At 46.5% G+C, this 24,044-nt stretch overlaps 3 protein-coding genes across 6 annotated transcripts in view; 2 read left to right on the forward strand and 1 right to left on the reverse strand.

Moving 5' to 3' along the window:
- Positions 1-5,936, forward strand: part of LOC129386938 (uncharacterized) — a 42,528-nt gene extending 36,592 nt beyond the window's left edge. For 3 of the 4 annotated variants that reach the window (XM_055075428.1, XM_055075430.1, XM_055075427.2), the window contains exons 2-3: positions 247-539; positions 5,139-5,936. In XM_055075428.1, the coding sequence (XP_054931403.1) occupies positions 247-539; positions 5,139-5,907 (1,062 nt within the window). In that variant the 3' untranslated portion in view covers positions 5,908-5,936. The remainder of the gene's footprint in view (positions 1-246; positions 540-5,138) is intronic. The other variant, XM_055075429.2, reaches the window with a different exon arrangement.
- Positions 1-21,501, forward strand: part of LOC126539503 (probable peptidoglycan muropeptide transporter SLC46) — a 217,532-nt gene extending 196,031 nt beyond the window's left edge. The window contains exon 6 of the mRNA XM_055075425.2: positions 20,961-21,501. Coding sequence (XP_054931400.1) covers positions 20,961-21,076 — 116 coding nt within the window. The 3' untranslated portion in view covers positions 21,077-21,501. The remainder of the gene's footprint in view (positions 1-20,960) is intronic.
- Positions 1-24,044, reverse strand: part of LOC126539619 (pyrokinin-1 receptor-like) — a 400,622-nt gene that overhangs the window by 30,803 nt on the left and 345,775 nt on the right. The gene's annotated exons all lie outside the window — the stretch shown is intronic.

A 24,044-nucleotide genomic window follows, 5' to 3' on the forward strand; every position in this document is an offset into this window, starting at 1 on the left:
ATATGCCGGGGACGGAAACTACTTTTTGACATCCGGCCGCCAACCCTAGCCACCTTGACACTAAAGACACAGACGCCCCCTACGAGCACAATAATAGGTTCATACTCTTTTCTTCGAAGCTGTCAGAGCTACGGCGTATTTTAGTCTAATGTGCGCCGCAGATGAGGCAAAAGTTTCTGATGATTGCGTGTCCGTGTCTGCCTGCGCAGTCGGTACGATCAATGAGCTCTGATCGCGTCGCCACAGGTGCGTCCCGCCGTTGCGCGTCTGGTCGAGCGCTGTCCCTGTAACGACCCGGCGCCCGAGGGCCCCGAGGCCGCCGAACCCATGGTTCCCTGCGTCGACTGCATGGCCGAGCTGAAAGCGGAGGCGCGGCGCCTCTCCACGAAGGCCATCGTCCAGACGGCCGTGTCCAACGTGGCTATCCAGCAGCCGTGCCCGTTCACGGAGCAGTCGTTGACCATGACTAAGAGCTGTCCTGTTCCCCCGCAGGCTGCCCCGCTGCCAGACAAAATCACGCAACAGATGACTTTTATCAAGTGAGTGTTTGGATTCCTCAGCTTGCGTGCCTGTCCATAGACGTTAGACCGTTTTATGGCATCTTCGGGGGGTCGTTTTCGATCGCTCAAGAACGCCCCCAAAAGGCTGGCCTTGTTCGGGTGGTCGAAAAGGGGCATGTCCAGCCACATTCGGATGGTGCTCTGCGATCGCTCGACTCCATATCAAAGCACCGAGAGGCGCGCCGCCTATCGCCGTCGGAGAAACCTGGCCGGTCTGCGGTCACGTGACTCCGTTATTTCTTGCAGTTACTGTGGCGAAGGCAGACTCTCACTCCGCTAATGGCGACGATGTTTCCTTTGTCGGCCACGATTATCGCAGAGAACAGCGGGCGATGATTGCGCTTCTGGAAGTTCCCTTTAACTTTTGCTTTTCTCCCTCTCACTGCTTCAAAAAGCAGTCAGCTGTTCGGACGCAGCAAGATATTTCCTACTTGGATCCAGATTGCCTCCGGAATCCGTAGGCTCGGATTAGGATCATTACTGAGACCATCCGAACATGCAGTTATTTTCACGTACGTAGGAGGGGCTCCGGGGCCCCTGTAACGTAAAGTTGTTCCGATCTGTTTTTATTCAAATCTTCTGAGGTCACAGCTACGTAACCGCCAACGTAAGCATCAGGCGGTGACCCGCAGCGTTGTTTGAACCACCCAATCAAACGCTGCGATTGCTTATAGTAGGACCCTTTCATTAAGTTTCAAGGCGAATAGCATTGCTTACCTTGATAGGTTTTGATTATTAAATTGGCTGACAGGAGATGATGAGCCCGCAGAAATAGAGAACGTTTCGATGGGGCTGAGCTAACGGAGTGGAAATAGGCAACCGGATGAGGAGGGTAGTACCGGCCTCTGGGATTGGCCCGCTTGCCCTTGCTGCGCTTGCGGTGGCGGGTTGAAAATCGCGACGGCGTGCAACAGAAAATTAATTATGTCGCTAAAACAGATCCTCATCGAAGAATAGTTGTCTGAGAGATGTCGTGTACGTGCTGAAAGGGTTTCTACAACGTTGTACTGCCACTTAAAAATATGCGCAAATAAATCCGTTCTCCCCAGCAGGTTCGAGTAGCCAGTGCCGGAGCAACTGGAAGGCAGATTCATTACATTCCTTCTGGAACGGGGCATTCTCCAGCGATTCCGAAAAAAATTGAGTTTTGTTGGGCATATTGATGCATCTTTAATGCGCACTTGTCACTTTGACGTGGTGACATTCCGAGGTTTTGACACGCCGCGTGACAGAAAGAAGAAGTTGGCGCAGCGCGAAAACTTTTGACCAATAGCGGAGGGCTAATGGAGAAAAAGGAGTGCAATCAGAAAACATTTTTATTTCGTTCAGTCTAATAATGCATAGTCGGTGTGCACACGTCATATCAGATTGTGAGTTCTCGCGGTTTTCGTGACGTCGCGTGACGAACAGGTGAAGCGGCGGTAGCCCGAAATTTTGACCAATTGTGGATGGCTTCTTGCAGAAATGGAATAGAAACAGTTTGGAATAGACTTCTGCCCCTGCGTACGTCAACGTAACGTGTTATTGAAACGCGTATGCGCAGAAAATGGAGAACTTGCGTCTCACATGTGCACGCTAAACCTCTGCACTTGTGGTAAGTCTATGTCGTAACATAGACTACTCAAACGAGCACAAACGCTGATGATGGGATAGCACCTTTCGAAACAATCGCCTAAGTCTCCTTCTAAGTATACTGGAGTCCGCAAACTTGCTTTCATGTTTAGATGAGAGTTTGAGAAGCGCTGAATGACATTCGTTTCACGTTATGTAACTTAGCTGCAAACACTGCGGCGGTGCCCGAGCATACAACAACGACTGTTTCGCATAGAAGTGTTTCATATGCATTAAATAAGTCCCTACTTGTTGAGTTGTTGTTTAGCCCTGATATACTGCATCGTTACAGTGGTTGTTTAGGTCTTGTTCACTCACCATCACTAGGTAAATTCAGGACCTGCCTTGTGCTACTTCTCTCCAATCGCAGTTCTATTACGTCAAGTGTGCGTATTCTCCAACTGTGAATTTCTTATCTCCCTATCTTATTCGCTGTGCTTTTATTTATGTATCCGTTGCTTTGTGTCCCACTTGCTGCTGCAGCGGAGCAAATGCTGTAGTTATCAACTCAGCGCGTCGTGGTTATAACTTCTGCTTTCTCCCATTTGCAGCCAAGACATCAAAAACTTCCTTTTATTTTATTTATGTAAGGCACGCTTACGTCTCGTTGCCTCCTACCATTACGCCGAACATTGCGCATATACATTTTGGTATCGTAGCACAGAGATACGATATGGTTAAACTTTGCAATTGGCTCCTCGTAATTTCCTTACATGCGATCCAGACAAGAAATTCCTGTGGGGAGAGCGTTCGTATTTGCGGAGCAGCGGATAGTCTGGATGCAACTCGGGTAGCAACAGCTGACGCAGGAAAATGCGTGGCAAAAAAAAAGAAAGAAAGCTGGAGGAAAGTTTTGGACGACAAACTCTCGCTCTGTCCAGCTACCGAGAAATTTCTGCGGCCCGTATTCCACAGCAGCAAAACTAGGCGACGTGACAGCACGAAGGGGAGGCCCCAGTTAGCACTCTGTCGTTATGGGCCAAGTCAATGCTGCTTTTGATCTAAGAGAAAAATGTTCGATCTATCCTAGCGCAGTGCCTTTTTTTAGGCTCTACTTTTACAACGTCTAGCAGCAAAAGAAGACCCAGAAACGGCGTGATTGATGATCTCTGTGGACTCAGTGTTCTCAGGAGATAACGGTATGGAGGGAAAAAGAGAAGGTGCTTAGTGTGCCCACGCTAGTGGCTAAGAGGCTATCAATGAGGAGCTTCTTGAAGTGGGTTCCAAGAAGTCACGTGTTTGATTGTACCAATTTATACCCGATGCTAATTCGTCGTAACCAGGTGGTTCTTCTGTACTTCAGTGCCCTATGTCACCGCATCATTTCCAATTTCAGGTTATGACTTGCTGTTCTTTTTTCATCAAGATTTCTAAAAAATTCTAACGACAAGGTCAGTTATTTCAACGAATTGCTTGAGCGAAGGCACGAAATGTAAAAGTGAGCGTTTTAGAGACGCCATTCAGAATGAGTAAGTTCAGCTAGGTCGGTAAAATGCACTCCTGGCAAAGTAAAAGATTGCTCCTATCATCAGGGGATGTTTACTGAGCCTAGAAGTACGCGATCACGAAACACAATCTTGAACACCGCCTTGATATTGTCCCGCTTGTTTCGCGCCGCATGACGAAGTTTGATTACCACCCCACAAGCATAATTATTTAGATTATTTAGACAGAAATATATTACACTCATTGCACAACCTCGTGTGGCGAAAATGCTTCGTTGTGCAAGCCGAAACGTCATGTCACTCCTCTAACTCATCTAAGACGGCGTTTTATTTTTTCTTTCCTTTCTTCTTCGAGTCCGCACAAATCTTGTTCAGTTATCGATTGCAGCGCAGTAGTTTGTCAAAGCACGACATTATAGACCCTTGAGTTGGGGATGCCGGAGCTGTCCATCGCAGTCTTACTTCTCGTGTCGCCCTAATCTATTTTTCTACTTGGGGTGCTATTAACTTTAACGGACAAACAAAAATCTACCTTTCTGCTTACTTTTTACGCTGCATAAGCAACCCTGCCGTAGAGTCACACAGGGTTTTTTATGGTACTTGTTTAATCGTACGTGTGCACCTAAGAAAGTGGGCTATGCGTGAAAGAATTGCGTTACAGCAATACTTATTAGCAGGAGTCACCGCTACTTGCCTTGCGAGCCTTCATGGACTCAAATGGTCATACCCACTTCAACACAGCAGAAATCGAAGGCTGGAGAAGTTCTACAGTGAGTACTGTATGGCTCCGAGAGAGTCCCCATGGAATGACCGAAGTTGCCATTTGAAGATCATGAACATTGTACCGGTGTTCTCGTCATTATTGGGATATAGCTATCGCTATTTCGAGTGGCGCGTCAGCTTTTCCTTTTACTGACCATGTGGTGCGGTTTCGTTCCCTATACATCCTACACAAGCGAAACGCATGTTTGGTTACCCTCGCGTAGGAATGCAGCAAATTCTGTTCAAGTGAGTCATTTACAGTAGCGTCAAGTTCGCCTAGTTGTTTGAGCAACGTTGTGAGAAAAAAAAATGTCCTGCTAGCTACAGGACCACTAGAAGACGAAATAAAGAAGCTTTCCTGCGGTCATATAATTAGCGTTGTTTTTTGGAACTCGCGAGCCCTCTTCGCCATGATTTTATGATACCTGTATTTCGCTATAGACCAAGACTTGCAGTGCTTCACATGGGCCGCCATACATTGCCGGGGACTGCAGAGAGTGGCGGAAAGAAAGAACAGACGTGATAGCGCTCAGCCTGTTCTTAACGCACGCTTGCGACCAGCGTTACATCACGGCAGCTTTCTCGTCCGCTGTCCCGTCATTCAAACCGCAGCCCAGCACGGGCGGCGCCGTCGGCTGCCGACGGGGGCCCAGATTAAGAGCCCTTGCTCTAAAATGGGTGGGCGAGAGCAAAAGATTCCGGTATACACTAGCTCAGTTTACGACTGGCAAAAGCTCTAGGCGTAACTGTATCTTCTCAGGATCAGCTGCGGCAAGTGTGGCGCCGAGCAAGTCATGGACCCGGCTCAGACTGCGGCCGTCAAGGCTCCAGCCGCCGCTGGTGCCGCGCCGGCAGCGACACCTGGCGCCACGCCAGCAGCGACGCCTGGCGCCGCGCCGACAGCGACGCCTGGCACCGCATCGGCAGCGACGCCTGGCACTTCCAAAAGCGGTGCCGGTCCCTGCGGCGGCCCCGGCATGATGAACGTCGTCAGCGCCGGGCCCGGCACCAACACGCACATCCAATTCAACTGCAACTGCCTCGAGCAGTTCGGATTCGCACCCAAGGGTGGCGGCGTAGCGATGCCACCCATACCGCACGCGCCCAACTGTTGCTACGCCTTGGGCAACGCGCAGCCCCCCGCGGGCAGGGGTAGTTCGAGTCGCGGTCACAGCGACCTCGTCCGAGACCGGCTGATCGCCGAGGAGCGTAACATGATGGAGCGGTTCGAAGAGGACGGCTACGACGACGCTTGGCCGCGAAGGCGAAGCTACCAGGAGTTCGAAGAGCGGAGAACGTACGGCAACGGTGGTGGTAGGTCGCGCAGCAGCAGGGGCGTTGATGGCCGTCGTGACAGGTACGAGGAAGAACCGGGCGACTTCAGCGAAGATGCCGACGATTATGACGGGCGGTACGTCATCAGGCGCACGTCCTCGGGAAACGTCGCCATCATCGGTGACGAGAACTACCAAGTGCGCGTAGCGGTCGGCGGCAGAAGGTCGGCAGGCCGAAGGCGTGGTTACCGCTGATGCATAAAAAGCCGTGGTCTCGTTTGGCATTGACGGTTTCTTTTTTCCTTTTCATTTTTGCTCTTTTCTGATTAACATGTGCTATAATCTGAAGATCTTATTTGTTTATTTATTTATAACGTACTGTAGGCCCCAGGAAGGGCCCAAGCAAGAAGGGCGTTGGTAGCACACAAAAAATAGACTAATAATTACAAAGGCCAATGTACAATAAGATAGAACAATAGTACAATTTAACAAGATGTAAAACGCAGCGCTAAATCCAGCTAAATCCAAAAGAAATTCAGCACTGCGATGTAAACATGCACTGCCCGCCGCTTGAGAGTGGTGTCGAAAGTGAACGTTGGTGTTCCTTCACTGACTCGCAACTGCGCGCAATATAACGTTTATCGTTCCACTAACGTTTATCGTTTATCGTTTATCGTTCACAACGTTTATCGTTTCAATAAACTGAGCTATTTGGTACTAACTGCCTAAAGCGTAAACAAAAAGTGACAGCACAAAACACTCAAAGAAAATCGAGTGCAGTCATTTTTCTAGTTCATACATTTATGGTCTCGATAACATAACTGTGCTAGGACAGTGTCGCTTGTGTTGCCGCTTTTTTTCGCGACTTCGTGCAGATATTATGAAATGGTTAAGACGGACCATACATCTTCGAGATGTTTACATCTTCGAGATGTTTTGAAAATATTTCCTTCAACTCCATCAGACTGCATTCGTCGTAATTTGCATAACACGAGCAATGTAAACTTAGCCCTACCACTCAAACGCTATATACTCTATAGCACCTACACTTTTATCCCAGCGTATCACTTTCCTGCTGAACTTTCTCGCCCAATTGCCATGCGCTTGTCATGGACCTTCCTTTCGCAAAGTCTTTGGTGGAGCGCCGCAATGCGGGTGTGCCGGTAAGACCAGCCAAAACGTCCAGAATCTTTTCGTGCGAATTGTGTGTCCGTCATACTGCGCATCGCTTATTAATCCATTCGAAGATATGTCGGTAAGCTTTAGTACATTCTTCATCGATTATCGGAACTTAAGACGTGTGACTAGAGCTGTACTACTGGTCCTGCACTTGGTATTTAATGGTGTGGTCAGCACTGCTAGGCTCTTGATAGCGAGCTGAACTTTTGTTCCCCTCCCACTGCCCCCCATTCAAAAAATTAAAAAGGAAGTACGCTAAATGCAACCGAAGCTTTGAAACCAGAACCAAAGGCAGCTTTGCTCAAACACAGTGTCCCATGAACTTTTGAAGAAAGCTCTGTCCTTCCTTCCTTAAAGGTCCCCTTAACGTACCCCCGCAATAGAGGTTACAAAGGAAAGTGTACGACGATGTTCAAAACCGCGTTACCAGCACCACCGGTTAAATCTCCCGCCAAGAGAAAGTATCGCGAAAAAAAAAGAAGTAACGAAAACGAAAGGATCACGTAGGAAGGAGGCACGAATTCCCAGGACTGGTAAAAGAAGATCGCCGTCGGGACGCAGGATAACGCAAGTTGGCCTAGCTGCCCGTTTGCCACCCGCTGATCTCCAGTTCTGTCTAGCTCTCTTGCTTTTGCTTTCCTCCGAGTCTCCTTCGTCTTCTCGCAGGTCTGGCCCACCCTCCAGCTCCTTCTGTGGAGCCGCTACGATCTCGCCAACCCTCGCCCAGTTCTATCCATCTTTCTTTTTCTCTCTCTCTCTCTTTCGTTCCCATCCTCCGCGACTTCGTCGTGCACTCTCGTCTCTACGTGCGGCGCGACTCCGGTTGTGTCCCGATCTCGCACGCCAGCCAGCGGAGACGACACGGCCGGGAGGCATTACTCTTGCGTCGCTCGGACAAATCCGAGCCGGCCGATAAGGAGGAGCCGAAACGGATGAAGCAATGACGCGAGAGGAACCGCGCGCCGCTCTGTGTCACCGACGTCGCCTGCAGCCGAGGCCGCGGTGGTGGAAGCTGGCCAGCCACGGTCGATATAGGAGACGGTTGGCGGAGGGTGGAGGAACGCTGGCCGAGTATTCCCCGTGATGCCGCAAGCCAGGGCTGCTGTTACGGTTCGCCTGAACGTCTCGCAGCGTTAGACTAAAATGTGCGGCCGCATACTCTCGGAGGGTCAGAGAGGAGCAGTGATAAGTTATAGCTTATAATGGTTTTCCTTGAAAACGCGATTTGCATTCAGTTTTTCGTAAATGATGTTGCTTACTAAACCACACGATACGATAGGCCACAAGAGGCGAAAGAAGCGCAGCTCTTCGACACCGCGATGAATGTTTGAGGCAGATAACGGGGTTGAAAATATGTTATACTTGAAAATAGTGGGAACATGAGTGGCAAAATCGGCGATAGCTTTCCTGTGTAACCTGCCACATATCCCCATGCCATATTTGAATCCCGAATCTTTGTGAGCCCATCGGAAGACACACGAAGTCGCAATCTCGCTGCCAAGCACAATTCCAAATGACACCACCACACATTATAGGCCCTATAACATGCTATTCTAATCTCCTGGCGTCAAATTTGCGTATCCACCGACGCAATCATCCGGCGGTAAACCGCAGCGCTGTTTGAAAAGCCCAATCAAATGCTCGCCTGGTTTATAGGAGGTCAGTTTTGTTTGCTTTCAAAGCGAATAACAATGCCTACGCTGAGCGGTTTTTCTTATCTAATTGGCTGAGAAGAGGCAAGGAAACCACTCAAGGGTAGAGGGATTCGATGAGGCCGAGCCAGCACAGGGAAAATAGATAGCAAATAGACAGCCGGATGAGGAGGATAGTGCCGGCGTCAGCGATTGGACCGCTTCCCCTTGCTTAGCTTGCGTTGGCCGGTCGAAAATCGCGGCGGCGTGCAACGGAAGGTTAAGAATGCAGCTGAAGCGGATCCTTAGGAAAGAATAGTTCGCACAGCGATGCAGCATACGTGCCGAAAGGGCTCAATAACGTTGTACTGTCACGCAACCATGTTTATTAAACGGAAATAAATCCATTCTCTCAGGAAGCGCCCAGTAGCCAGGGCTAAGTTATGCGGCGGGCGGATATCTTCTATTCCTTTGGGAACGGGGCAGTCTCCGGCTATTCAGAAAAAAAAAATCTGTCTTGTTGGGCAAATCAATGTATTTTTAACGTGTACACGTGACTTTGACGCTTAAGTTTGCACGCTTTTGTGACATGGCATGACAGACAGGCGAAGTAGGCGTAGCCCGAAAGCTTTTGACCAATAACAGAGGGCAAACGACTAAAAGACGTGAAATCATAATTTTTCTTTTGTTCGATCTAATAATGCGCAATCCCTGTGTACACGTCATATCAGATAGGGAGCTATTGTGGTTTTCGTGATGTTGCGTGACAGGCGAATGCGGGGTGGCCCGAATTTTTTTTTTCACCAATCGTGGAGGGCAGATTGCCGAATTGGAATAGAAAAGTATGGAATAGCTTTACGTTATATCGCCTTATGTCTCGTAATCACTGCACTCTTGTTGAAACTGCTTAGCAACCCCCACTATCCCTACTACCCTGGCTGCAACTTCGTTGCAGAGACATTAAGCGGCCACCGCTCGATACGGAGATGTCTTGCGTATGGGGTGATCGCGCTTTAATATGTTTAGGTCTTCATGCCCCTTGTGTCACGTTGGCACGTCCATTCAGGGGGATCGGCCAAGAAGGGGCACATACCGATATTACATACGCACTACCGAAGTTGCCTGTTCGGGCATGTACCCAGTCGCACCATACCCCATGAGCCAAGTTCTCCACTAGGCTTGATATCAGCCAGCAGCAAGTTCGCTAAACATACCCAGTAGCCCATGTTTTCTGCTGACCAAAACAGCAACCAGCACATACCTAATGACCCAAAGCTAGTAGATAAGTTGTGTAACTGGGTATGGCGCCACTGTCTGCCTTGCGAGATCGTCCAAGCATCCGATTGGATTGGATTGGAACCAACTTTACATGTGCCTGCAGTTGGGCGCTCGCGCGCCACGACGAGGGCCTACGTCATCTACGAAGTCGCTGTTACTCGGCGTCCAAGCATCCAAGGTGGCCGAAGTAATTGAATGAAACTGCGGCTTGCGCGCCACTGAGAGAATTTCCCCTGTAGAGTGCCAACAAGGCATGCACTGACATTAACGCGGCTGCAATGTTGTTGCATCGCTAAAACAGTGTGAAGCCTAATGCTATCCTGATTCGCTTATATTCCACTGATCTTCAGCAGCTTGGTGGGACTTCAAATCTGAACACAACGGGGCCTTCGAGACGTGACGTGAACCCTCCTTGCACAAGCGTGTTCGGTGGTTTTTGACATCCTCAGTAGCTGCATTGGAGAAGCACGCAGCACGTGGTTCATTTCTCCATTTGGGAATAAGATCGCTAAGTTTTCCAGCTACGCACTTAAGGAGAGGAAGACAAAAACAGATGCTGCCTCTCGCTCAACTCAACACATGTCTGGATGACGTCATTCGAGCGAAAAGCTCGAGCGACATGTGGCCAGCGAGAAAGACCTTTATGACCTTACGGTAACATATTCCTTCTTTCCAGTTATCTTCCGCCGAGCAGCAAAAATATAGTATTCAGTTATACTTCACTTAGGCCAGCGACCGCGGTATGCAAATACGTCTGCCGTTATTCCTTTAGCTTCGCTGCTTCTTAGTTTGTATGTTGTTCCTTCACTTACTGGTCATAATGGAGCGTGTGCATAATAGAAGGCCGGTCACTCCTTATGGCCCTTCAACACAAGAGGAGCGCGCGAAATGAATTCGGGGCTAATGAGCCGCGAATTAGATGTGCGTCGAGGGCGCGGGCAGTGCCTGCAGTCTACGAAGCTGGCAAATATCTAAAACTAATGCACGAAACTAGGTCGACGTTAAAAAGTATCAGTGATTAAGGTCGTGGTGGGCATTTTATGACAGCTGTGAACGTTTCATATTTTTCTTTTTTGTCTTTCTTTTCGAATGTTAGTCTTTGGTGGGATACTCGAGACGTGCGTATTCAAATTGAGTTTCACCATGGCCAACCATAGAGAAATTTTTGGCATTCTTTCTATTTGTTCTTGTTTGTTTTATTCTGCTTCCTGCTTTCTTTCTTTAAGATATAGAACACAAGTTTCTTGAGACAGTCTTCTGCAGATTAGGGTTAACCATGGTCAAGACATGAAAGAAGGTTCGGAAGTGGTGTATGTGTGTGTATTCTTTTTCTTTTATTGACGCGTTGTATGAGCGTGTTCCATTTATTGGTTTCTTTTCATTGAAGAGCACTCATTTGCTTGGAACTGAATATTGTCACTGATTAGCTCATTTCGCAACCTAAAAGCATTAAAAAAGATGCTCCTCAGCCCGAAGTGCTGCCGCTCGTTCACCGTCCTTCCCCAATTCCATAGCAATGTTAAAAAAAAAATACGGGGATAAAGAGAAATAATAGAGTTTCCTCGGTAGGCAGAAAAAATGTTGCACGTTCTTTTTTGCTCCATCTGTTCTCTTGTTAAGTAGCAGGTCTCTGTATAAAATAAGTTCCAAGCCGCCATCATTCAGGCTTCTTTCTTGTGTTTACACGCCTTTTTCGTTCCTTTCGTTTTTTTTTTTTTCTGTAAGCTTTTCTCTGTTGTGCTAGCGCGAGCGGAAACGTATGCGTTGCTAATCACACTTTTGGCACCGCCAACCCCTGGGGCGAGGATTCTGCGCTTCGCCCTCTCCAGCACCCATGCAAAGGAAAAGCAGCAAGCCAAACCCACCCGCATACGTCGTTGAGGGGTGCGATGTGGTTCATTCGGCGCGGAGGGCAAAGCTGACAGCTTGCCTCGAGGCAGCCGTCTTTCGCGTCGGCCTGGAATTGGTTTACCATTCGTTTGTGGTCGCGTGTCCGTTCTGAGTTTTCCTGACACAAGGCGTACGTCCGCTTTCGCTTGTTGCAGAGTTCACATTTGCCTGGAAACGTGGTTGGCTGACGTTGTCACCGCTGCCTCTGTTCACTTTGTCAGTTTAGAAGAAAGTAAGAAAATAAACGGCCTGTTATGACCCAAAGATAAGACGCAAAAAAGGACAGCTTTAAACATTTCTTGAAAACACGCATCGTTGTGCTTACTGCGTGTCATTGCATGCGTCCTCCTGGCAGTGCCCGTCATACTCCAGTAACAACTTAACTGCACCGATTTCTACTCGATTTGTAAGAATGACACTGAATCGCCGCTGGCACTTCGCGAGGGTATCGCATCGGGAAAATGGTAACCTTTTACCTCGTTTGTGCTTGCGTGTTATTTCAGGTTTCTTTTTGTCGTTCTCAGGATTGTTCTCACTCGTCTATAAAACACTCAGCATCATTGCTTTTTCTTTCGAAACGCAATAGCGCGTTGCTAGAAAGTTCTCTTATATCAGTAGCATGAACGAAATAAAGAAAGAACTGATCCAGAACGAAAGGCGGATGATATTCAGATACTTTATATCATTGGAGCCTCTTCAATGCGAATACTGTTTTTCGGGTGTCTTAACGATGCTATATAGTTTCCCGTACTTGCTGACAGTTCTCTTGCAAATTTATCTTTATTTATTTAGAGTTTTCTTTTTCAATTTGATAAAATGAAACTGAACCACCAGTACATTTATTGCTGTACCGAGGCTCTTTTCTTCACAACGCCACTTTTATTTCGCCTAACTATGAGAGTCTCGCTGCGTCTGCCCCGAATTCAGCGTTTGATTGCGACAGCCATTATTATTCAACATTACCCAATAAAAAAATTTACTTAATAATATTAATTAGCGGTGTGGTGGAGGTGGCGCTTGTATAAGCGACAGCAAAGGTTAGCCCTTCTTATTTGTTCATGCACGTCAGCAGTTGTTTTTAGTTTATTACAACATGCTGGAACCACGAAGTGAATTTAATTCTGGGGTTTTACGTGACAAAACCACGATTGGATTGTGAGGCACGCCGTAATGAGGGACTACGGATTAATTTTGACAACCAGGGTATCTTTGAAGTGCGCCCAATGTACGCGACACGGGCGTTTTTGCATTTCGACCGCATCAAAATGCGGCCGCCGCGTCCGGGATTTTGCTCCCGTGACCTCGTCTTTAGCAGAGCAACACCACAGCAGCTATATAAGCCATAGCGGCGGGTCAAAAGCCCGAAGTGTTATCAATGCACTCGGGAGTTTGAAACACAGTGCAAAATTATTAGTTTACAATATGTAAAAGCAATTCAGCAGGTCACTAAATTCGCACATGACGAGGTAAAACGTTCTACTGTTCCATGTGCGCTGTGTTGTTTAATTTTCTATTATCTTTAGTGGAGCAATACATTAAAAATAACTTAGTTAAGATGGAACCAGGAGTTGGCTGCGATACTTCTTATTAAATTAAAATTATCTTAAACAGGCTCACTCAGCAGTAACACTTTCTCTTTGCATCATGCAATGCTGGGTCTTGTTGCCATACGTCATTCTTTAAGAAATTAACTGGGGCAGTGCAGAGACTGTATGAAGACTTCGTATTTTCGGAGTTGCTACAGTCTATATACTGTCTCAAAAAGTACTCATTGTTTACTGACATGACACTTATGACATCTCATTTTTTTCACGACAAATGAAACTAGAACAAATACACTCAAGCATCAAATCAGCCTTAATAATTTACTACATATAATACTTGTTTGTACGAACCAAAGCTGAATTTACCAAGTGTTATTTTTTTTCCTGTTCGTAGGTGCTCTTTGTTATTTGCTAGCTGTCTTGGCTACTGGCTAATAATACGTCTTGCATCATGATTCGATTAAATTTTATCTTACAAACGGTTCTTGCGTAAGAACGTTTGCTGAATACGGAACCGGTCGTGCTTTGTTTACTGGCTATGGTGCTGTGCTGGTAAGCACGAGGTCACGGGATCAAATCCCGGCCACAGCGGCTGCGTTTCAATGGGGGCGAAAAGCGAAAGCACCTGTGTAATTAGATGTAGGTGCACGTTAAGGAACCCCAGGTGGTCCATTCCGGAGTCCCCCACTACTGCATCCCTCATAATGAGATTGTGGTTGTGGCACGTAAAACCCCATAATTTTTTTTAAGTATACGGGCCCAGTTTAGATTTCGTTACCCGGAAGGTGGATGATTCATGACGTCACAATATGCTCGCTCGCTCCGGTCCTAGAAACTGGCTGCCGCGGCCACATGTGGTTGCAGAACTCGTGTTAATTTCTTTTTTTTTCTTTTTAACGAGAAACGTCATACTAGCTAGCATCATTGGTACACGACGTCAGCTATAATTGACATCTGTCATGACATCACTGTAGTGTGAATGATGACAGGTTCAACGTCTTTAGACTAGCTTAAGTACCGAAATGGAAATGTCTGATAAGTGTTTCCCAACCGTTGTTATTATTTACTGAGATGATTTCTTTTATATGCGCAAAAGTGTGTGGTGGAATTTCTACAATTTCAAAACATATATGTCAGTATCCGTTGAAACGTTTGATTTGTTTAATCAGTTGTGGTCTTTCGACAATAGTCGAGGAGAAGTTAGAGCCCCAATTTTACAGGCCTGTAATATAAATTTACAGCCATTGCACAGAAGTACTTATGAGATTCCTATCGACATGAATAAACCTTTCCTTGTGCGCTTGTTTATTCTAATTGCCACTGTTATATAACTTATTCCAGTTAAAGCTAAATAATTAGAGTGATATAGTAGACAAATAATGGGTTAACATTATTTGGAAACCTATAAAGATAATTTTGTGTTGTGCGTGACAGCGTGAATTGATTCATCATCATCATCATCAGCCTGGTTATGCCTACGGCAGGGCAAAGGCCTCTCCCATACTTCTCTAACTACCCCGGTCATGTACTAATTGTGGCCATGTTGTCCCTGCAAACTTCTTAATCTCATCCGCCCACCTAACTTTCTGCCGCCCTCTACTACGCTTTCCTTCCCTTGGAATCCATTCCGTAACTCTTAATGACTGTCGGTTATCTTCCCTCCTCATTACGTGTCCTGCCTATGCCCATTTCTTTTTCTTGATTTCAACTAAGATATCATTAACTCGCGTTTGTTCCCTCACCCAATCTGCTCTTTTCTTATCCCTTAACGTTACACCTATCATTCTTCTTTCCATAGCTCGTTGCGTCGTCCTCAATTTAAGTAGAACCCTTTTCGTAAGCCTCCAGGTTTCTGCCCCGTACGTGAGTACTGGTAAGACACAGCTGTTATAAACTTTTCTCTTGAGGGATAATGGCAACCTGCTGTTCATGATCTGAGAATGCCTGCCAGACGCACCCCAGCCCATTCTTATTCTTCTGATTATTTCAGTCTCATGATCCGGATCCGCAGTGACTACCTGTCCTAAGTAGATGTATTCCCTTACCACTTCCAGTGCCTCACTACCTATTGTAAACTGCTGTTCCCTTCCGAGACTGTTAAACATTACTTTAGTTTTCTGCAGATTAATTTTTAGACCCACCCTTCGGCTTTGCCTCTCCAGGTCAGTGAGCATGCATTGCAGTTGGTCTCCTGAGTTACTAAGCAAGGCAATATCATCAGCGAATCGCAAGTTACTAAGGTATTCTCCATTAACTCTTATCCCCAATTCTTCCCAATCCAGGTCTCTGAATACCTCCTGTAAACACGCTGTGAATAGCATCGGAGAGATCGTATCTCCCTGCCTGACGCCTTTCTTTATTGGGATTTTGTTGCTTTCTTTATGAAGGACTACGGAATTGATTGACTAACCTTAATTCACATCTGAGATCAAAGACTGCTCCCACGAAGTTCTGTTCTCGTGAAATTTCTACTTAAATCAAAGTATTTATCATGGCAAACTGCCATTTTTTTTAATGGAAAGTTGAAAGATACTATGTTAAAAGAGTGTTACAGATAAAAAGGCAAAAGAAACTGTTTTATCTGTCAAAAGAAAGCAACCGACTTTAATCGACTTTATATGTTCAAGTCAGACGGCTTCCGTTATTCCTTTGAATGTCTTAGGAACAACATCCCTATCCCAACGATTTAATTATATTTCTCGCAATGTTTCTTTTGTCTTATTTAACCTATACAGCAGGGAACATACGGTTTGCCTGCTTACATAGCTCACGCCACGTTTTTTTATTTCTAAGAATTAAGGGCACAGCAGAAACAATCTAATAATACCAAAGAGTAAGAAAAGCGTAAATACGTTAGCGTCGGTGAGCTAGTTCGCCGTTTTTATTTTATCTGATGTCTCCGAAACAAGCCCCGTATCTCAAAGGACCCCTAAGCGGAAGTTTATAATGCACTTTGAGGATTTTCACTGTGCTGGGAGACAAAAGCAAGAATGGAAAACTTGCCTGCGAAGTAGACGACAGATGGGCTTAACAACCTTCCTTCTACGTTTGTTGTCCTTGGGATGTTTTAGTGAATTTAGCCATTGATTTTCTTCTTTTGGGTAGCGCAAGTTCACGCTAACGTATCCTACATCTTAAAGAGGGAGCCTCAGGTTTTTTTGCGAGCGCAGGACTCCCGGGACTACGAAAATTGGAGTAATGGCGTTAGGTTGCTTTGTGGTCCTTAATCTCATTACGCACTATCAAGTACAGAATCTAAAAAAATGCTGGGTTGTTCACGGAAGAAGCGTGCAATGAGAGGTCATTACAATGTATAAAAAGTAACTCGGGCCTGCGAGTACTTTAGACGTCAAACCCTTGTTCTTCCTGTTCTTGTTTACATCATTTAGGCTTGCTTGGTTCGTCCTACAAGTACCGGAATAAATACCTATGATACTCGAGAGAAAATAGTACAACTGAACTTAGTTTACGTTATACTATTCGGACTCAACTGCGCTGGTAATTCTACTGAATTTTCTGACAACGTGATCACGTCGACTGTTGCACTGTGGTGGCGGTGGCATTCCGTCGTTCAGCACGAGGTCGCGGGTTCGGTTCGCAAGAACTGCAGCCGTATTTCGATTGAGCATACGACGCATAAACGCTTGCGTAGTTAAAGTAAGGTGAAAGCGAAACAACTGCAGGAGGTCAAAACCCGGAGAACCCCCCCTACGACGTCCCTCGAATACTGGTGCTGTTTAGGAAGTTATACCCTATAATTCATCAGTATTACCACGCACAAAGACACTCAAAGAAAAGTAGCTTTCGTATTCCATGTCACTTGTGGTAACACTCAAACAAAATAGAGGCCTTTCGACCTTTTTTATTTTTCTGTTTGCGCATGCTTGTAGTCGACACATCTGCGAGCCACGATTAAGTTTAAGATGGCGCCGGCTACGTCTGATCAATTTTTTGCAGTCGTGTATTGGTTCTTAAATGTTAGGTTTCGCATTTTTGATGGCTGTTAAAAGAACCGCAAAAGGCACGGCACATTGTTTTGGTCGAGTGTTCCCAAAGTAGCAACTAATTTAATTTCCTAAAGCGCTTTCTTCCTTGTACCACACCTACGAATTTGATTATCGGTGTGGCTAACAGGACCATGTTTGACGGCCCTTTGTGCTAGACTAAATTGAGTTTTGACAAATCGCGCGCGAGGAGGTGCGTAGCACGGCTCCCGACAAGTGCTAATTTTGTGCCTCTATTAGCTGGCAAAGTGCACATTTGCACAGATCAAGTGGCGTTAACATTAATTAACGCTGAGAGAATAGAAACAGCGATGGGGGCGAAATGCGAAAACACCCGTGTACTTAGATTTAGGTGCACGTTAAAGATCCCCAGGTGGTCGAAATTTCCGGAGTCCTCCACTACGGCGTGCCTCGTAATCAGAAAGTGGTTTTGGCACGTTAAACCCCATATCTAATCTAGAGAATAGAAACAGTGCAGCCCTGTTTTACATCGGATAGCTGCCCTCGACCTTTTTTAGATAACGCTTTTGAAACCTTGAGAATCACTTACTGCAGGAGTACACTTTTTTATGGAGAGCGTGCGGGCAAAAAAATCGCTTTTATATGGTTTTATTTCTAAAGCAGCTCATTCTTGCCCTGATAAAGAACACTATATAAGCACTTGTACACTACAGATATTAAAGGAAACATGTATGGAATCTAAACTGGGATAATAACGAATAAATACAAATTAGGCTAAGGACTACAAGACGAGCAATAGAGCGGAAGATATAGTAGGCGTAAAAACAGCAATGTAAAACCATTAGCAGCATGCAAAAACGGCAAGATATGATGCTCCAAGAGAACGCCTACCCTTCTTTTTCCACTCCTTCCCACTCCTGTTCGTGTTCTTAGACGAGTGATGATTAGGGTAGAACAATAACTAGGTAGAGTATGCGCTAACGGTTCATTAACATGTACATTTTCATACAATGGCTGTTATTAGCAGCCAGATTAGAAAATCGGCACGCATACGGCGAGTTGCAGTAAGTGTTTGCGGGAGTGTATGTTTACGACCCTCTTCTTATTTTCATTTATTGCTTTATGTTATCACTCAGCTTAAAACTCTTGTGTTTATTGTAGTCCATTTAGCCCCTTCTCTACAACTATATTACTGTGGAAAAAAAACGAACATTGTTTGGTTAACCGCAATATTCGTACTAAAATGTAGAAAAAAAGACTGCTGTATTTGTTGTCGGTGTGGAATGTACCAGTAGCTTGAACATACAACTGCTATAAACCTTGCGCAAACAAAAAATAAGGGCATGATACAAACCATAAGCTAATTTGTTGAGCTTGCCTAGAACGTGCCCCCAGTACATGGAGCCTGAAAAAATAACCATTTACAACAGTCGCTGAAACATGACTCTTTGTTTACTGCACAATAGAAGTCAGTGAAATCGGTTCTCTGGATGCCTAATTAGGTTCTTCATTTGACGTGCAATTGAACACGTAAATGAAAGTTGACTACATGCTGATGCTCCCTCTCGAGTCATATTATGTGTGCTTATATTTCCACACTTCTAATCTGAGCACGGCTGTTTTGTTGAAGCTACAGCTAGCCAGCGTGCTCTGAACATTAAGAAAATAAAATATTATTCACTTGCACAAATGACCTCATGAAATAATTATTGAGGATATATAGTCTTCTATGTAAAATCTTTCTGCTGCGAGCTTAGAATAGCCCCACTTCTCTTTTGGATCTCCCACTAGGGGATTCGCGGAGTTGTTACAAAAAGACGCACTCATTCCACCAATGGGCAACTGAAGTCCACGCTACGGGCGCAAAACCCTAGAGACTACGTTTATTCAAGCACGACCGCTTGAAATCCTCGTTGGCGGTGTTCCGGTCTAAGCCGGTGCACCGGACAGTCGGTACAAGCTGAAAACTAATTTAAGCCATCGGTCCTTCCTTCCTTGGTCCAATACGCCGGCTAATCGACCTCGATTTGCATCTGGGAGAAAATTGTTTGCGCCTTTAAAGTACTCACGCGCAGAGTGGAACACTGCCTTTTGTAATGGTAATGTGCGCCTAATGAATGAACTGCGCCACCGAATTATTCGGCTCAGCGAACACGACAGGCCGTGATTAATGGCCAATCCAAGCCAAGTTCTCCGCACGTGCGAGCCGTATACGAAAGGGCCTCTTCATCCCGATTCGGTGCCGGGAGGGCATCTATTCGCTTTCCATAGTTGGATCGTCCTTGGTATACGCGAGAATATCCGGAGCGCCACTTAGTCACGTGCCAATATTAGCGCGGCAGGAAAAAGGAAATATCGAGCTACAAATCGCGCCGCGACCGTTAGACTGATGAAGCGCGTACACAGATTTTCCTTCATTTGTTAAAGCGGGCTTCGCTGCATTGCACACGCAACCTCGTGGAAGCTTACGTTAACATTCTCTGAGTTCAGTTTAGCCGCACGTTTGCATTAAAAAATTTATTAACAACTAAACGTTCAAAATTCGAGGCATCCTTCACGCCGGTGGCTCTGTAGCTATGACGTTCTTGCTGTTGAGCACAAGTCCCAGGTTCGACTCCTGAATGCGGCTGCAATTTATGCAGGGAGGGCGGATGCAAAAACGGTAGTTTACTTAGCAGAACTTTGTCATGGGCGGGCGAGTTGGGTCATGGTCGAACGCTTGGGAAAGCAGCGGAATAGATACACAGGGACAGAGACACACACCACGTATGACGGACACTGACTTACAATTAGTCTTTATTGCCATGACCCGTACATTCATAGGTGCCACAGTAGCTTGAGCAAGAATTCACAACATACGTTGGGATACGCCAGTTCAGACAACCTATGGTAAAAAAACACATTCTTTTAAAGATTTCATACAACAGACACCTCATTCAGAGCATGCGTGGGACGACGAAGGACGCCAGTAGTAGAATTTATCAAACGAAAACGTAACAACTTATGGAGGCTTTGTTGCGAAAGCGTGCGAACTATGAAAATAAAAATGACAATGAGAAAACTAAGAAAGCGCAGTAAGAGTGCATGTCAGGAGATGATCGACAGTAACGCGGGAGAAACATTAAAGACAACACGGGAGACACATGAACACATCGTGAAAAATAAACACTGTAGCGCGAAAGAATGGCGCAATAAATGAAGTTTGCTTAGGTTTTCACATGCACGGTTAAATATGCATTCGTGGTCAAAATTAATCGGGAGCCTTCAGTCAGTGTATCTCTAATAACCCGCCGAGTAGTTTTGCACTATCCCCGCCTTTATAAAAGATAACAATAAACACAATTGTTTTTGATTTCTCACGTTATCATATCTAGTGCCGCGCTGTTTCTTCTTAGACCGATATCGATTCAATGTAGAGGCGTTCGATTGTACTCTTTCCCGCGACGTTATGAAACTGAGAATTCGAGAAGTGCAAAGGCAAATTATTGCTAAAAAAATTTATTTAACATTTACCAATTAGCTCATTATGCCACGCACGAACATAAGTGGCGGTTTCTCAAGCGGGCTGCTGTTGCAGAAACCAAGGTTAGCATCGAAACTTTGTGCGTGTCAGTTGGCACACCTCAGATGCGTTATAACAGTGGAAGCTGAGGCGAATAAAAAAAAAACTTCGAGGAGCGAAGCACCCCGGTAGATACTCGCCTGCGCCTGTCGCCTTTTTCTCGACACGACATTTTTCACCCAACGTGGTGCCTGCAGTGCTAATATATGAGATCTACAAGTATTCCGCCTTGTCGGTTTTTTTTCTTCTTGTTTTTCAGCGAAGGCACCCTCCCTGTCGTGGCCAAGTTATGATCTTCCGGCCGGGGCTACGCGTGGCAGTTCATTTATTCTCTCCCGCCTCTTCTGCACCGAAGACGACATCACCCGAACCTGACTGAGTGAAACACACGTTCGTTTATTACACTCCGTGCAAGAAATTAGCTGTCAAGCTGAATGCCGCAAAGCTTCGCCATGTTAGATTTATTCGTTTATTTATTCATTTAGCTCACCGTAAACTTTACCTTTGAGAGATACGCTAGCAAGATCTTTCAGACATGCGACTTATTACATCACAGCTGTCAAGCACGTCTGCAGAAAGATGCCTTTCGCTTTGAAATTGATAAACGAGTTACGTTTACTACGCCTTGTCGAGCGGTCTTGCTTCTATGGACAACGTGTTCACAACGTATCTTAGTGCCCTACGCATGTCTACCCGGAAGATCGAAATTCCTACGGATACTGTGTTTAGCCCATTAACAGAGCGCGTACGATAACCGTGCGCCAAGATCGTGCCAGTACAAGATAAATAAAATATTTTTTCCCGGGACTGTGCGTCAGGGTGTTCTTTCTGGTAAGTTGATCTTCTTCCTCCCTGTCAATCACTCACTTCTTCATCAACTAATTAACGTTTTTATATTCTTTGATATAGTCCTGCATCTCGCCTTATGCGACATTGTACGGAATTCTAAGCACAGCACACAAGAAAGGACAACGGGACAGAAGCGCCTCTCTTGTGCGTTTTGTGTTGTTTTTTGGCGCCTTAAAGATAGGTATAATGAATCAATACCAACTTGCCCACCAAGAAGTTATCTTAAGTGCTTTACTTGCAAGAATGCTATGTGGTGCTTCCACTGCTTGGCAGTTAAAGCAAAAAGAAATTGGGGCAATGGCCTGGCTCGTTGAATGAGAAATGGCACTTCCGTGTCTATGTACACGACCTACGGCCGGCACGCACGTGGGTACTCATGCTCACAAAATCCAGCCCTTCTGATTCCTTTGTGCTTAGTGCACTTAAGTAGCTTTTTGCTTGCTATGCCTCCTCGCGAACAATCAGGGCAGTGAATATGCTTCCCTTTGATCATTCTGCCTTCTAATCATTTACTATTTCTTCCAGCAGGAATGTGAAGTTTCACGAGTAACAACAGCTCGCGCGTATTCATGGCAACCTATAAATCGCAAAAAAGCTATTCGACAAATGCCAGTTGCGTCTGAAACGGTTCTGCAAGCGATTTAATATCGTGGACATACATAGAGTAGTTCGCAATCGGTTCAGACATCTGGAGCGGAAAGGCCGGCCGAAGAAAGGCGGAACTACGTCAGACGAGCTTACTTTCCAATATATAAAGATGGGGGTCACCGCCGTAGGGTGACCGATGGCCCGATGGCTAGTCGCAGGGACGGAGGCGCTTGAACCGCGGGCGATGACCCCCGGTCAGAGAGACAAAGATAGCCGCTGTGAAGAATCTGATCGTCTCATTTCCGGCCGCCTGCATGGAAAGCCCATCATCTCCTCCATCGGGCCAAAACAACTACGCCCGACTCGCCGATAACGGCCGCGAGTCAAGCCGGAGGCGAAACGGAAGGCGAAGCCGAAGCCAGTATGTTTCGTTCGCAATAGTTCGCCTTGGCTCGGGCTATGACCCACGGAAGGCACAATAAAGCAACAGGGCGAAAGTTCTAAGAACGCAAGACGCAAGAAGAAACATTCCACGATAACGGCTGAGTCAAGCCAATCGAAGCTAGAGCGCAAGCCGAATACGAATCCCGTCTCGTTCAGCGTACTTTGCAGTCGCGTCGAGCACTTCCAGCAAAAATTAAGTCAAACAAAGGGCGTGAAATGTAAAGAATGATAGAACAAAAAAACAGGGCTCCGGAACACCAAGACCGTCGTAAAGGAGAGAGGAGGGGGAGGCTGTGGCGGGTCAGGTTATTGCGTTGCCAGGGAGACTGCCAGGAGGATTTTCGAAGGTCTTACAAGGGACTTATCTTTCACGCCTTGCCGCGTTTACGTGCTTGACGAAGTGGACGCAGTTTTCGTTGAACGCGTGTTTTCACGGCCGGTCGCGCTTGTTTCTTCAATAAAGACGATACGAGGAAGCACGTCACGGACAACTAACTGACACCTCTGCACAGAGGCTTCAGTTCTCGCTAACCTTTGCGCGGGATAGCAGCTCGATAGGAACAGTTTCATACCTCTTTGCGCCGCTCTGACGTTATATCGTTGTGTTCAGCTGCACCGCTTTCGTTCGCGCTAACGGCACTCGCCCTGTCAAGCGTTTAAGAAAAGTAAGCCAGCGTATTGACACTAATGGCATCTTTGGCTGGCCGTTTTGGAGCGTTATAGACCACTGGCGCGAGCGACGTTGTCTTCGGTTGGTTGACAGAGGCAACGCGCCTTGCATTTGGCTGTTTTTTTCTCGATCGCTCTCCTCCATCTTCGAGCGCTCTGAGGCCCTCCGAGCCCTGTCTTCAGAGCTGCCGTCGAGATTGAAGAGTTTCTCGCAACGTCGTCCCAGCACAGCATCACTGCTGTTGGCGACGGCCCACCGTAATACAGGCAACCTAGACCACTGCATGCTGGCGACTCGACGAACGCTCCTCCCACCGGCGCGTGCGCAGGCTTTCCACACAGCGCCGGGAGCTTTGGATAGGCGAAACATCGGACGTTGACAGTAGTCCAGTGGTTATGCATCTGCCATTTACTTCTCCGAGAGCGAGTCACACATTCGTCTTGTACGCTTGTTCTCTACCGCTGAGTTCGGGGGACGCCGGAACTGCCCGACTCTGCTTCGGGGGACGGAGGCGACCAGTCGAAGATGCCGCAAGGCTGTGTTACAAAACTAACCGTAGAAGGCAATGTAGACGGCTAAGCGGACAGCAGCCATCTTAATTCTCGTTCTAACTCTCACGAAGACGTCCAAGTGAACAGCTTCGCGAAGACATCATCGAAATCCAGAATGATGCGGGCATGGAGGAAAGAAAAAGTTGAGAGAGTATTACGTCCCGCAGCCAGCTTTGGCAAGGCTCCGTGAAGCCATTCCCCTTGCTCGGTGGTTACCCAACATGAGACCTCTTGCGTCGAG

The sequence above is a fragment of the Dermacentor andersoni genome, chromosome 11 (assembly GCF_023375885.2).
Source record: "Dermacentor andersoni chromosome 11, qqDerAnde1_hic_scaffold, whole genome shotgun sequence".
Lineage (NCBI taxonomy): Eukaryota > Metazoa > Arthropoda > Arachnida > Ixodida > Ixodidae > Dermacentor > Dermacentor andersoni.